This window comes from Taurulus bubalis (genome assembly GCF_910589615.1).
Source record: "Taurulus bubalis genome assembly, chromosome: 4".
NCBI lineage: Eukaryota > Metazoa > Chordata > Actinopteri > Perciformes > Cottidae > Taurulus > Taurulus bubalis.
In genome coordinates this window covers 13,120,766-13,135,622 of record NC_136592.1, presented here as the reverse complement: position 1 = coordinate 13,135,622, position 14,857 = coordinate 13,120,766, and the positions used below count along the sequence as shown (strand labels likewise).

Genomic DNA, 14,857 nt, shown 5'->3' with positions numbered 1-14,857 from the left:
AAACATTGAGCGAAATTGCCTTGTGATACAGCAATGCCTGGTGACAGCCACTTGCAGACTGCCAGCCACTGGAGTGATGCTACCACCTCGTATTGACAAGGAAATTACAGTCTCCAACACTCAAACGCATCCTGGAAGATTCATTTACATCCATCAGCTCTAAGCCTTTGTTACCTTGTTGGGTTTTCTTCTCTTTGGAGAGAAAGGGCGGGGAATAGGGGGGAAGGATCCCAGACTGTTATGACAGAGGAGATTGTGAAGCGGCTACGTAGGCAACATTAAGACTGACGGAGCGGCGAGCCTCACTGACTGGATGGCTGATCACATTACCTCTGCAGCATTGTGGGAATTAATTCTTCCAATAAGATAATTTTTAAGGTTCATATATTGCACAATCTAAACTGAGTAAATTGGTGAAAATTATACCTTGCCATGCAGCTGACAGGAAGAGACATTTTAATTGGGGGGGGGGCAGCCTATTCAGCTATATGTGTGTGTGATTTTGTGTGTGTGTTAGGAAGATGAAGAATGGGCTTGGAGGTGAAACTAGAAAAGTTCAGAATCATTTCAAGGGTTAGTGGAGTATTGTGCTTGATGATGCGTGCAGGATAAACTCAGTAGTATGTCAAGTATTAAGTGGGGGTGGCTTAATTCCTTTTACGTATTTTTTCTTTATTCATGTTTTTATCCCAAATAATTGTACCACTGGTGTTGAAATTACAAGTTGCATCATCATAACACTGGACATAATGTGTTAATTTCAAAGTAGCTGTCATATGTATTATTATTTTTACTACAGGAGCCCTTAAACACATCTAGAGTGCAGCTCAGATACTTCACAGCACTACTTTCAACTCAAATTCAATTGTTCTTATTCTGGAGAGTTATTTGTGACAAGGACATTATTTCGGCTTCTTTTATACTCATGAGTCCTCTCTGTCAAACACAAACACACGTATTGCAGTATACTTTTCAATAGTTTCATTTTTAATAAGAAGGAGGGTGCTGGGGCTATTATTGCTCCAAAGGGAGGAGACAACTCTAACTTAATTCCATGTCTGGCTTGATATGATGTTTTTAATCATAGCAGGCTCCCAATGCTTTGTAGAGTAAGTGTTGGCAGTCACATGGTTTGTTGATCCCAGCTATGTAGGAAAGGGCATGTTTGACTTGCCTTGCTGTTTTAAGGGGAGTCTCTATGCAGGGTAAATAGCAGCCAGCAGGCGGAATATGTGACAGGCTGACAGACTTCAATTAATGGAAAATGCACCTCGTTTTGTTTACTGTGTTCTGTAAAGGTCAGCCAAGTCATGGTCTTGGAGGCACTGTTTTTGCCCATTCCCAGGGTTAGATACATAATCAGAATTAATCACTCTCCCCTCCTCACCCCAACCTTCAGATATATGACTGTCTCATCTGACCTCATACACTATTATAAATAGACTCCGTATGCATGTCTGAACTACCACTCCAATGGACTTCTTCATGATACACAAACTAAGCGACATATATATATGTATATATATATATATATATATATATATATATATATATATATATATATATATATATATATATATATATATACAGTCGAGAAACATATTCACATACAGTACGCAGCCTCCACCTTTTGCTCTCATGGACAACTGTCTTCAAACATGAGCAGACTCATTTAACACCTTACATGCTTCTAATAGCTCCTCTCATGGCTGCATAATGGCGCACACCTCTTCAGAGCCAGCTGCATGCATTGTTAGAACTTGCCAAGGCTCGTTAACACTGACAGTGGTAACCTCAGAAGGACAAATGCCACGTATATCAGTGTGCTAAGAGTTCCACTCTTGGTCTTGAGCTCTCTTGTTTTATCTTGACATACGTCTTTCTGCTGTTGAACATCACATGTTGCAGCTTTCAATAACGTTTCTCTGCAGCATTGGCCACTTAACCAACTGGATAAATTCTGTTCAATCCTTTGTTTGCTTTCCTTTGTCTCCAAACAACAGATTTATCATTTCAAATCGACTTAAGATCTACAATTACTGAGAACTGCAAAGGAAACTGATAATTAGAGAAGCAACAAGCAGCAGGGCAGCTGATTAAATATGGTTGTTATTCAGCTTCCCGTTGCTACTTTTATGGTTTTGTTTATTTTTTTGTAACAAGTTAACAAGGGAATCATTAGCACCATTTTGGGAAGAAAGATTATGCACAAGCTGAGTCACGGTCACTGCCACGGTTACAGTAGTAACTACTTGAAGGATGGAACAAAGACAATTATCTATATTAAACATTATGGCCTCAGGTTGAGCCGTGACCTGGGTTCAGCTTTTTGTAAATGCTGTGTGAGAAAAATCCTGGAGGAGCCTGTAGGGCTTGGAGGCTATCTCAACATTGTATGTGGCTCAGCTTCACTGTGTTTAACGTAACATAACATAACAATATAGTAAAATTACTCCGATTTTGCCTACTCTTTCTTCTCAGTTGTCTACAATATTACAGTGGCTCTATTAGCCAAAAGCAATAATAAGTAGATTCTTTGCTCACACAGTCAATCATGTTCTGATAAATTCACTGGCAGGCGATTAAAGCAACTAAAGTGATTCTCATTCCCTTTAATAACTATTATCTTCCTAACTCCTCTGTCTGCTAGAGCTAGTGGGGATAACTCCTCTATAAAACAGGATAAATTACATATGTAAGGTGATAAGCGTGTGTGAGCTGGGGGCCTCCAGGATTATTTAGTGTGCAGCTCATTACTTAGTGTACAGCTGCTTAGCCATCCTTTCTACCCCGGGCTTGGCGGGCGTCCCTAGCATTCTTTGTCATAGTATTGTACATACCTGAAGCTGAAGGGGGCTGAGTCCTGACGCTGCTGCAGCTGCCATTGTGGATGGAATTAACTGCACCGGGTAGTTATCACCTGTCAGAAAGAGAAACAACAATGCATACAGGTTCAGACAATGAGCCGGCCCACAGCGACCAGGCAAGTGCCAACAAGGATCCTGGGCCCTCCATTACTTTACCACAGCAATGTGGCACATTGCAACGAGCCCTCGGCTTCAAGCCCAAACATCTGCATTAACAAAAGGGTAAGCTGGTTTGACTAGAGCAGGGTTACTTAGGTAGTTCCTCACTATTCCCTCCATCTTCCACCTGCACAGTACTCCTCCTGGAAATAACTACTACATAGTTTACAAGTTTTTTTAAGGTGCATGTGTTTGTGTTCAGAATAAATGTTTAATAGCTCCCCTGGTATTTAATTAGAGATTATGTAAAAGGAGCAGCATGTTCTCTCAGGCGGTTCATACAGCTGTGGACTTGCCTGGTTATTGTTCAACACTACATTGTTTGTTTCTTAGTGATAGCTTTGGCAGCACAGTGAAAGCACTTGTGTGAGAACTGGTTAGAACAAGTGTTTAGTCACAATAACAAGGTTAAAAAAAATACACACATTCTTATCTCGTGTATCACTGTGATCAAGCAAGGAAGAACGGGTGTCCAAATGGTCGCACTATTTCTTACTATTCACTACTGTTGGCCTGCCATCAGCACGTTTGTCAGCAAGGGATATAAAAACGGCTGCTGCATGAGTGATATTCATGGGGGTGTATAACCGAGTACCAGACACTTTCACACACTCAACCTAGTGTGTTGCAACGGACAGAACAGCCCCAGTGAGACGGGGCAGCGCAGCATTCATGGGTGGGGGGGTTAAAGCATGTGTCTGGAGGAGGTGGGGTGCAAAAAGGGCGTCGGGAGGGGTAGTTGCCCTTCGCTCAGACCCCACTTCTGCCTGTCACTTCTTCTCACAAACATATGGAGCCATTAAGCCACAGACAAGGTAAATGTATATACCTTCTCTTTCACTTTGCCCTCGCCTGCTCGCCTCACTTTGCAATCTTGTACAGCACAGCACAATGTGATACGGGCCATGGAAATTCAATCCCCATTTAGTAGCAAATAAAATCACACAGCAGAAGTGGTTTCAAATAGTGCTGGCTTGGATGTGCGAGGGTGCACTGTGGTTATTTCTACACCTCCCTTTTTTTGGTATCGCTTTCTCTCCATCTCCCTCTCTCTGGGCTGTCTATGACGTAGGGGTTGGGAATAATACATGGCTGGATGTCTTTGGATGTCATGTGAAACCTGGGCAGGGTCATGTGCTAAGTGAGCACACCACCACTGCTGGGGGGTCTCGGGCTCCAAGGTCTGAGTCTTGGGTGCACAGTGAAGGCACCAGACTCCAGCAGAATGGGCAATGTGCCAGGTTAACATCACTGGTGAATGGGAATTACATTTAAAACTGTGTTTTTTATTAAACTGACTATAGCTGGTCCCATGCCCAGAGCCTGGACTCTGAATGCAAAGGGTGGGGGTGCAGGTGACGCCATGGTCACAACAGGCTATATTTCCCTGCTCATGTGGTGCCATGAAATATAAGTCATAGATCTGCTGAGGGTTGACAGATGTAGTGGAGACCTTTCTTAGACCAGATCAAATGATGATGAATGAAGTATATGACGACAACCCTCAAACTTGATCTTCTCTTTTCACTGGCTTTTACATTCTATTGAAATACCAAAGCTGTTAGCAGAAAAACAGGCTTACACGAAAATAAGAAAAACTGGTTATATCATGTTATATCATTAAGATTGAATTCTCAAGTATATCTATTGAGGCCATAGACTAAAACAAATACACTTAATTTAATTTAGTTACAAGATTAGCACATTGTCCTAAAAGCCTAAAATGTGGTAAAAATACAAGATTTAAAGTAAAATAGCACAAGGGAAATGTCAACTGTCAGCAGGAGTCCTATGTGGAAAAGGAGCCGATAGACTATGGGGTCATTCTGAAGGTCCATTAGAGGCACATCAGACTGAATGCCGCCATGTCTGTGTAAACAGTGCAAACAGACAGGGACGTCTATTTGTTTAAAAGATGAGTTGATGTTTCTATCACTGTGCTTGTCTACCATGCAACACCAGGCCATTGAGCACAGCCAGTGGATGGGGTGATGACTTACCACTACGGTGCCAGAATGACTCTGTTGCCATGTGAGCACCACAGGGCTGAGGGTCATAAGCAGTGGTCCCTGGGAGCTTTCTCATAATGATAACATCAGATTAGTGTGCCTTAGTCTTGGAAGTGAATGCTTGGCCACTCACTTCATGGAGAAAAGACACGGCAGCATCCTGTATACCCTGCAGGTGGTGGTGATAACATTGTACTTTCTGGATATATGGTGTATATTGTATTGGCCGGGAAGAAATAAGAGGTTTTCAAATATCTCTCCTGACTACACAAGTCATTTTCAGACCCCCTTTACTTTTTCTTCATGAACTCATGAATTATGCAGGACCTATACACATGGCGACCCCTGACCATGATTCCGTAATAGCTCCTGTTATTTGAACTAAAACATTTTCTGTGTCAAACCTATTGCAGAAAGCACATTAGTAAAAGACTCCCCCTCAGGCACTTTGTTTAAGCTGTCATGGCTCCATAGTTCCAAAATAGCTGACTTTCTTTTTCATCCTGTGGTTTTATAGTTAATTCATTAACTGCACTACCACACCTTTTAATGTTCTGCTGCAAACCTGCTGACTTCCCAGCATTTCTTTTTTTCTGTTTTTAGTTCTCTTCCTTGTTCTAGTACTGTTTCGTAACAACCAGGAGGACTTTTCTTTTTCAAGTTGACTCATTAATCCTCCTTGACAGTGAGGTTTTCACTGTCTCCTTCTATTTGCATGCATCGGAGTGAAAATAAGAAAACTAAAAAAACTAAATAAAACATATAAACGCAATTTAATTTGACGAGATAACTAAGAGACACATCTTTAAAAAATGCTGGGCTCTCGGACCAAGAAAGCCATGTGAGGTGAAAAGCTTAGACTGAGAAGAAGGAAGCAATTTAGACCATGGATATTTTTTTATATATATGACATAAATACGGTAGTATGTGGTGGCACATCTTTCATTCTCTCAAAGATATAAGGGTGTACGAGGTTACTACTTTGGCAGGGCGTCGGTCAACATGTTGAAACAATTTTTCAAAACTTTTTTATTTTGAAGTCGGTGGAAGGCTTCTCTTTTACTTAATTCAAACAGACAAAGGGAAAGAAAGAGGCATGCTGTCACAGGCAATGAAAACAGTTGTACATGCAGAAAAACCTGTAGCCCTACATCATCCATGCAATCCACCTTATAATTGTCTTTTAATTACTTAATTTCACGATCAAAAGACATACTTGTGTGAAACTGTAAGAGGGGAGTTGCTTTCTCTGCATATAACATGGGGAAGACTTTTCATGCAGGGTTCATCTCCTTAACCTCCGAGAGTGGATACAAAACAATTACAGAGCCAGCATGCTCCAGAAATATTATTTAATATTGAAGACATGTTGACATTCCTCTGCTTCTCTACCCATATCTATTGTTCCACATGGACCATAACATTCCCAGTCGTTAGTATCAAGTCCAAGTTCAGACAGAGCAGAGCATGCCAGTGGCCTCAAGTGTGAATCAAACATCTGTTTGTTGCTGTGCGAGTGTCGCAACTTTTAGACTAAAAATCATAACTATGAATTTAAGTGTAAGGTAAAATGACATGACACGCAGAGAGAAAAGGCGACGGACAACATGAAGACTTAATTTGCAAGCATACCTGGCTTATAAGACATTCCCGGAGGGAAGAGAAATCCTTGCTGGGCGGCAGCTGCTGCTGCCAGAGTGCGTTGGTCGTGTGGAAAAATGGGGATCATGAGCGGAGACATGTGACCCTGGACCTGCTGAACAGATAGGGAGCAGAGATCAGAGAGAGGCCTAAGCATAGGAGGCATGGTACACAGAAACACAGAGGCCACTCAGAGGGAGGCCAGATCACAGCTCCTGCTAACGCGTGCTGACAGGGGCTCTGCGGCCCTGACGGCCCTCCTGTGCTCACACAATACCTGGCCGAGCTACGCCTGCCCTTAATCCAAACCACAATTTCACCTTGGTACATCAAAGACCCCTGCATATGCACATATTGTTCCAGCATCAGTTAGAGGAAGCAACATGCATGGCAGAGAGCAGAGAGGCTCAGGAGGTCCGTACGGCTTCTGTAGAGAATTACTGTACGTGTTGAGAGAAGAGGATTGCTGAATGTTTTACACAGGAGACCCTCACCTCAAGGAAAGATCAACTTGTCACATAATCTTGGATGATTATGTATTTAGATGATAAAAGCCTAAAGACAATTCAGTAATTTACTCCAACTGTTCTCAGCAGAGGAAAAATAGCAGGCAGTTGATAAATGCTTGCCGCTTGCTGTATTTCATTTTAATGTCATTCTCTTGACTGTCTGTTCTACTCGCATATAAACCTTCACCATCAAGTCTGTTGCCGACTTGCCTACTGGGAATATCAACCCAAACCCCCTGCATGTGTGTGTCAGGGGTTGGTGACTAGCTTATGTCTCAAAAGTGGTGTGTGGGGGTTTCGCACACATGTTACAAGGTCCAATCTTACTGTCATTCTCTGCTTCCTGAAACTCTATGATGTGTAGCAGCACAGCTACCATAGGCCTGCGATGGTTAATCTAGCAATGAGCCAGGCCACCTCAGGGGAACCTGCCTGGAAAATGGGTTAATAAAGGTCATCCCCCAAAATAAACACTTTACAGAATGTTTCTCCATTCAGCCTTCCTTAAAATCAACTCGCAATAAAACGGGTCTGGGTGCAATTACTGCCGCTGCATTGGGGCATGAAATCAACCTGCTCTGAGCAATGACTTTCCCCCCATGTTCTGGCTGAGGTCTGCTATGAGCTACACTTTTTCAGCGTGTGCTGCTCCCCCTGAAGACCCTTGCCCAGCTTAGTCGCACCCAGTTTCTCTCAAAGCTAGCACGCTAAACCTACTTAAAACTACTATATTGATCTGTCTAGAGGTGCAGAGCTAGACTGAAAACTAAATAAATATAACCCGTTTATGCCTATTGAGCTTTTACAGGAGTGCAAGTGCAGAAAGTACATTATAGAAGAATAGAAAAGTATGACATTTTTCCAAAAGTAATTCTGTAAAATTTGCTGTTGCTGAAGAAAAAAAAATGGCCAAGGAGACTGCGACAAATGACCTTAAATAAAATATTGCTTTATAGGGATTTGAGTTCCAAGTTTCCAGGCTGAATGGATGAAAGATGAATCTTGGCCTTGCATGTATGGAACATATGGAAAAACACAATAATTAATGTCACAACATGAGGTAGGGCCAGTGACAGGCGGGGGGAACACTGGGGAACACAGCTTTTCTCTGTCTGTGTATTTGGACTGTAAAACCAGATGGAGTCTGTTGCTGAGTGTGCGGTAGTCACCGGGCAGAATAGAGCTCCCTTAAGTCCACATTCTTCCAAGTATGTTACATGTGTTGCAGGATAGTTCATAGATTGTCATGAATTAACTAACATGCCTCAGCAGTAAATTAAAAGGTACTTACATTTTTTTCAAATTATTCACTGTCAAAAATGATATATATGATATATATATGATATATATATATATATATATATATATATATATATATATATATATATATATATATATATATAAAAACTATCTTAAGTGAAAACATATTTGCAAGACTGCTATAGATGGTCTAATGTAAAACATAGTTTTGATCATCCTTTTTCAAATCATACCAGCAAAACAAACGGATCCACGACCAGCTGCTTCATGTGAGGAAAACTTTGTCATGATGCTAAACAATGAAAGAACCATTTAATAATGTTTCTGTCATTCACACAATCCCATACATTATTTTAAAAGACTAATGTGAATGCATGTAATTGCTACAATTGAATCATACAAGATAGGTCTACATATATATATATATATATATATATATATATATATATATATACAGAAAAATACATGTCTCTCAGTATATATATATATATATATATATATATATATATATATATATATATATATATATATATATATATATATATATATATACACATATACTGAGAGACAGCCAGCAAAAGGCATCAGATACATGGATGTATTTTTCTCCAGCACTAAATGTAAATTATATCATTTCATCTGGGATATCAGCTTTTATTACTATTATTATTCTAAAATATGGAGCAGAATATATAAGATTCACCGAGGCAAGCAGAGTGTAAATGTGCGTTGAAGGGGAAATAAATGCATTGAGTTTGAATAGCTGTGATTTGCAGTAATGAGCTCCACACATTAAAGTTTAATTTACGGCAACTAATGTCAGAGAAAGGCAAATCAAAATCTGAGGAGCTTCAAGGTGGCAACACATAGTGGAGGTTAGTTGAGCTGTCAATTACCAGCTGGCACAGTGTCTGAGCAGATTAAAACATTTTCAAGTGCTTTTTTTTTACTGTTAAAGTAAAGTAGAACAAGTAGACAAAAACAACTATATAAAAAACAACAACAAAAAAACACAGAGACAAATTGTGTTCATATGTGTGGCTTCCACTTTCCCTCTGTTACGACAAACCCAGACCTCCCTCTCCCATTAAGAGTTACCCTCAAGTTCATCTATGTATGGGCTGAGTGCCCAGGATATTTATATTGCCAAGATGATCTTGAGGAGTCTGAGAATGAAGTGGAGCAGATGTGAGCTGGGCACTTGGGCAGCGCCCCCCCTTCTCCTCGTAAATACAGCGGCATTGTTGTGCTGGCACTGCTCTTCCTTTGTCTTAGCACTGCTAAGTACTGGATAATGTCATTTCACACCATCTGCCCCCAGGCTTCATTAAAGATACATGAATGGGCTATCTTATGAGGAACAGGTGCTATTGTTTGTCCCTCAAGACCCAGCACTAAGGATCTGACTCGGAATACTTGAAGAGGAGCATCTGTAGTGATCAGTCAGACAGACTTGGCTGAGGCCCCTGTCTCTGCCAGCAAGCACTCCAACAGAGGTTTCTGGGGAAACTCAGCCTCCTTGCAACATGTATCATCAATTCAGATGACCTGATGCAGTCTGTATCAGGCCAGAACGCAATCTGTTTCACTCTCAAGGAGACGTTGGTGTTTGATCAATAGAACCAACTTGCAGTTCTTGCTGGTAGGATACCATATAGATGCCATTGTTGAAAAGCTAATGGACTTTATTTTAGGGTTTTTTTTCCACAAGAAAAATTACAGCAATATTTAGTTCAGTCACACATTATCCTTGTGTAATTGTACTATTTGACATGTTTCTTTTTGCCAAATATAAACTCTCTTTTAGTTTTGCTTCATTGTGAGTTGTTGAGAAATATTGTATTTAACCTCTTTTCAACCATATAATCAATCATTCATTTCAGGATATGAAACTTAAAGATTAGAAATAAAGTTTCACAAGAAAGAACATACATTGCTAGGCTGACTGTACAATGGATTACAACAGCAGCCCATATAGGGTCTGACTGCAGAGGATCTAAATACACAAAGTGAAAAAGACCGGGTGGACTTGAAATAACTCCCTTTATTTATCCTAGCACTTACAACATATGCAATATGTGCACACAAACACTCCCCATCCTCCCAAACACACACACACACACACACACACACACACACACACACACACACACACACACACACGTATAACTCACCTTTAATTCTGGATTCACTCATGAACTTTGTACTTTTGCAAACTAGATTTATTTATTTGTATTCCTGTAAGGCTTATTTGTGGTGAAATACAAATAGCACTTAGCTTATTTAAGAAGCACTTTTATAAATATTTTTTGACAAGCTGTGTGATAAAAGAAAACATTTCACTTAAAACGGTTTTTTACAGACCTGTATTAAGCTCAGTTATAAGGTATTTGTGCCATGAGTGGTGTTGTTTTTATAGAAGTGCAAGCATCCACCGACAACACACGAGCAAGCAGCGCCAAAACACTGAGTGCTAATGGAGATGTACAGCGCATTACAGACCCGACTTGGGCCCCTGTCAACACCTATGTTCCTCACTGTCTGTTATAGCCTCTACAAAGTACCCAGGAGGCCTGGAAACCCCCTGCTGGCTTTCCCTCTGAACCCCCTTACACTTCCATGCGCTGATCCACACTCAAGTTTGCTACTCGCGATGCACCACAATGCGCTACATGAAGGAAACTGGGAGAGTTTTTGTTTTTACTGCCATAGTTAGTCAGTATTAACAAGATTAAAAGACAAAAGGGGCAAAAAAGACAAACACCTACCTCATTCTCACTGTGTTTCATGGTTATTGGGTTGAAAGGACCTGTGAGATCCTGGGTTTAACAACTTGATTAATTGCAACTTGACACCATTTAAAACACCTCTGACACATATGCTTATCTTGGATATAATCTGTATTCATAAACCTCTAGGAGACTTGTGAAAGTAAAACCCCTTCAAGTATTCTATGAACATACTGACAACAATACGACCGCAAGCTGCCAAAAATTGCTGATGAGCTCATGGTGATGATGTTCTTAATTCTGTACAATAATGTTGTTTATAATAACCCATTAGGAAAAGATCACAATCACCAGTAATTATTTGGAAGAGGACTCAAGTTTCACTGACATCTCATTTGAATAAAATTACTTCCACACTTTAGTAGCTGTCAGATCCGCAGCTCTCGCTAACCTTCTCTTTCACATTTTCTATAGGAGAGGTTCTGTAATTTCACCCAGGGAGGATAGACTCCAGCTGTTGCTGTAAGAACTGATAGTTCACACTTTGTTCCCCCCTGCTCTCCGCTGAGCTGCACACCGAACGCCTGCGAATATAGAAATCACCTTTTGTGATCCATTTAAAGGGGAAGTGATCTTGAGGAAGCTGGCACGTCTGGCTACATCCCAACAGCAGCACACACAGTAAAACTGACACTAGACAGCAGGATATGTTTAACACCCGCCACTGTGTACACAGCCCGCTGGGTGTACACTGTACTGGAGCCTAACCAGGAGGAAAATCACTCAGTGGAAGCACTTCTGGGCTGTTGAATCCTCTGTGTTGCATCAGGATTTTTTCCCCCATGAAACAACGGTATTTAAGCACATATTACTCTTTCACTACAGGTCACTTATCAGCCGGTTACACTGCAGATGTACACTGAACAGTAACTTCGCACAGCAGACACACACATTGAAAGAACGGAGATGTGATGCTGTTTGGATTTGTCTGTAGCTAATGGTAATCAGACAAATAGATCAATAGATTTGCACCAGACTTTGATGCTCCAGCCTTCAGGTCTTCATATTACCACCCACTAGACTAAGGTGCATTATTCCAGCTTGTCTGCTTTGAAAAAAGGCCCACTAGAATCGGGGAGGGTAAATACACTGGAGGGGTTCAGGTCATTAACAAAGGGCCCTTGTCCTGGTCAAGTCTCTGACCTTTCCTCTCACTTCCTTCCTTCAATTGTTAGCACCCTTCCATACGAAAGCCAAAGACAGACAGCTGAAGCAAAAAGTCAACAGTGTACAAGCACTAGACTGAAAAAAAAGATGTAATATTTTTGTCTGAATTGTTGGGGTGCAGCTTTCACTCTGACAGCAGGCACTGTTTGCTCAGTTTTAAGTGTAACATTGCACATCAGTCATGCCTGTGTGTGTATTACACTGAGTGCTGTTCAGGATAAAGTGTAGCAAATCCAGACACTTGAGCGAGGTCAGACCAGAAGGAACAACCAATAGATGGCTTCTTGTTCCACTAATTCCTTACACAGTAAAACAAGCCTTCTTGGAAAACAGCCATTCCAATATGTCTATATTAAGTCGATGGGAGCTTGAAAGCAGGGTAGTCCATCCCTCTGACCCGCCTAACACAGCCCACCCCAAATCCCTCCAGCCCTCCTCCTTCTCATCGCTCCTCTTGACTTCCGTAGAATTCTGGCTAAAGCTGCAGGCCACTATTTGCTTAAATACACTGCCTGGTATTTACAGGATTTCGGCACACTGCTTAATGTAGTTTCAGTATTAAATGTTGTAGGAAGAATAATAACAGCTTGACCTCAAGTATTACTCAAAATCGTAAAATAGGCAGACAGAAATAAGTTAAACAAACACATATATAGATAGTGTACTTGTCAGTACTTGCAAAACTGCATTTGTAGTAATGCAATGTGATCATTTAGCATAGATTGTGTATAAAAGAACATTTTATTAATTCATTAAATTAAATGTATCTGTTTAAAAGAAATAGATTCATTCTGAAAATGAATATTGAAGACAAGCCTTTAGATATGTTCTTCCCTTTTAAAGTTTTTCATTGGTGTATGTTTAAATGACCAAGGGGAGTTGTCATGCTCCAGCTCTCTATTACATTACACTGTGTGGAGCACACTGAAAGCAAAATGCATTTCTACACGCTGACACAATGAATTGTGTGCACACAGCAACACAATTGTGCATTATACCCTTAACATGAAGAGTATATTTAACAGGAAATTCAGTGTTATATTTCCGGAGAATATCAGCTCTTTTTAGGGGTGTGGGGGCATACATGGAAGTAAGAATAAATAAAAAAAGTCAAGGTCTGGCCATAAAATGAAGGTTTGCAGTAAACTGGCCAAATCCACGGGGACTCCCTCAAACAGCATGACGGGAAAGAAAAGAACAGACATAAACAAACGCACAAGTAGGTTTGGGGCCGGCATCATTATCCTGCATATACATCCTCGCTATATGGAAATGAAAATAAGTAAAATGCCACGGATCCTCATTGCAGGGGGTAGAGTGTGGTACTAAAGAACATTAGACATGGGCTAGTCAGATAGCCAGCTACAACCATGTGATGTGAACAGGGTAGGGGGAGTGGAAAATAGAAGAATTTAATGTGAGGCTTATCAAATATTGTGGTTGTTTAGGTCACATCAACACTTTGGAGCAAGTAGAGAGACATAAATGCTCTCTCCATACACTATTTTGTGTTGTATAAAAAAATTGTAATGTGTATGTATACACAGTATACATACACATTATATATATTCCCTTTAGACTTGACATTGCCTGTGTAAGATTTTAATATGAAGCATTCATTAATCATTTATTTAAAATGTGTACTTATGGGAAAAATGATTCTATCTAACGGCAAAACAGACCGCCCCTACATTGTGTAATGGTATTGTCCAGACTACAGCTGGGTGTCCCCCTCTGTTTTGTCCTCATAGACGGAGGCTCTGTCTTCACTATTACCTCCCAGCTGCCGAGGCCCCACATAACAACAGGGCTCATTCTGTTGCCTGTCTGGAGGGGCAACTTTATTGGAGACACAAGTGTGATGAGACTTTCAAACATGCTCAAATATCCTGATAGCCTGATTATACAAAAGATCAAACAAGAGCAGTGATATGAGGACTTGTTTGAAAAACACTGTTACGGTTGAATTATATTAAAGTAGGGATAAAATTAAAGAAATGTTCAAAAGTAAAAAGAAGGTATTTAAAAAATATATATGGAAAAACTGTGCATAACTCATTCATTGTGTTCTGGTAGGAAACTGCTTGGACTTTCCTCTTTTTCCCCAAAACAAAAACCTTCTTTTTTGCATCGGTCATGGGCTGAATGCTTTGCTTTGCCACCCCAGACCTAAGAAAACACGCGCCCCTTTTCTCCCTGCCGGCTGCCCGTACACAGTAGAGCCCATTAATGCAGCTCCTTCTCCCTGTGAGTGCATGTGCCCACTGCTGAGGATGATGGCCACGTAAAGCCAATGCAAAGACAAAACAGTTTGCACAACATTAGCAGAGAAAACACTGTCCACGCAGAGAGGGAGTGGAAACTAAATCAACATCACACTGGAGGATGTGTTCTTCTCAACTGATATTTTCCCTACGAAGGTCAATGTACAATGGACTTTAAGTATAGCTCTGCTT

The 14,857-nt window shown here is 40.7% G+C and overlaps 1 protein-coding gene across 1 annotated transcript in view; it reads right to left on the bottom strand.

Annotated features, from left to right (window-relative positions):
- The window catches only part of sox6 (SRY-box transcription factor 6), a gene marked incomplete at both ends in the record, with an annotated part of 98,138 nt that overhangs the window by 27,485 nt on the left and 55,796 nt on the right, over positions 1 to 14,857 (bottom strand). Inside the window, 2 exons of the mRNA XM_079217321.1 lie at positions 2,841 to 2,920; positions 6,668 to 6,788. Coding sequence (XP_079073447.1) covers positions 2,841 to 2,920; positions 6,668 to 6,788 — 201 coding nt within the window. The remainder of the gene's footprint in view (positions 1 to 2,840; positions 2,921 to 6,667; positions 6,789 to 14,857) is intronic.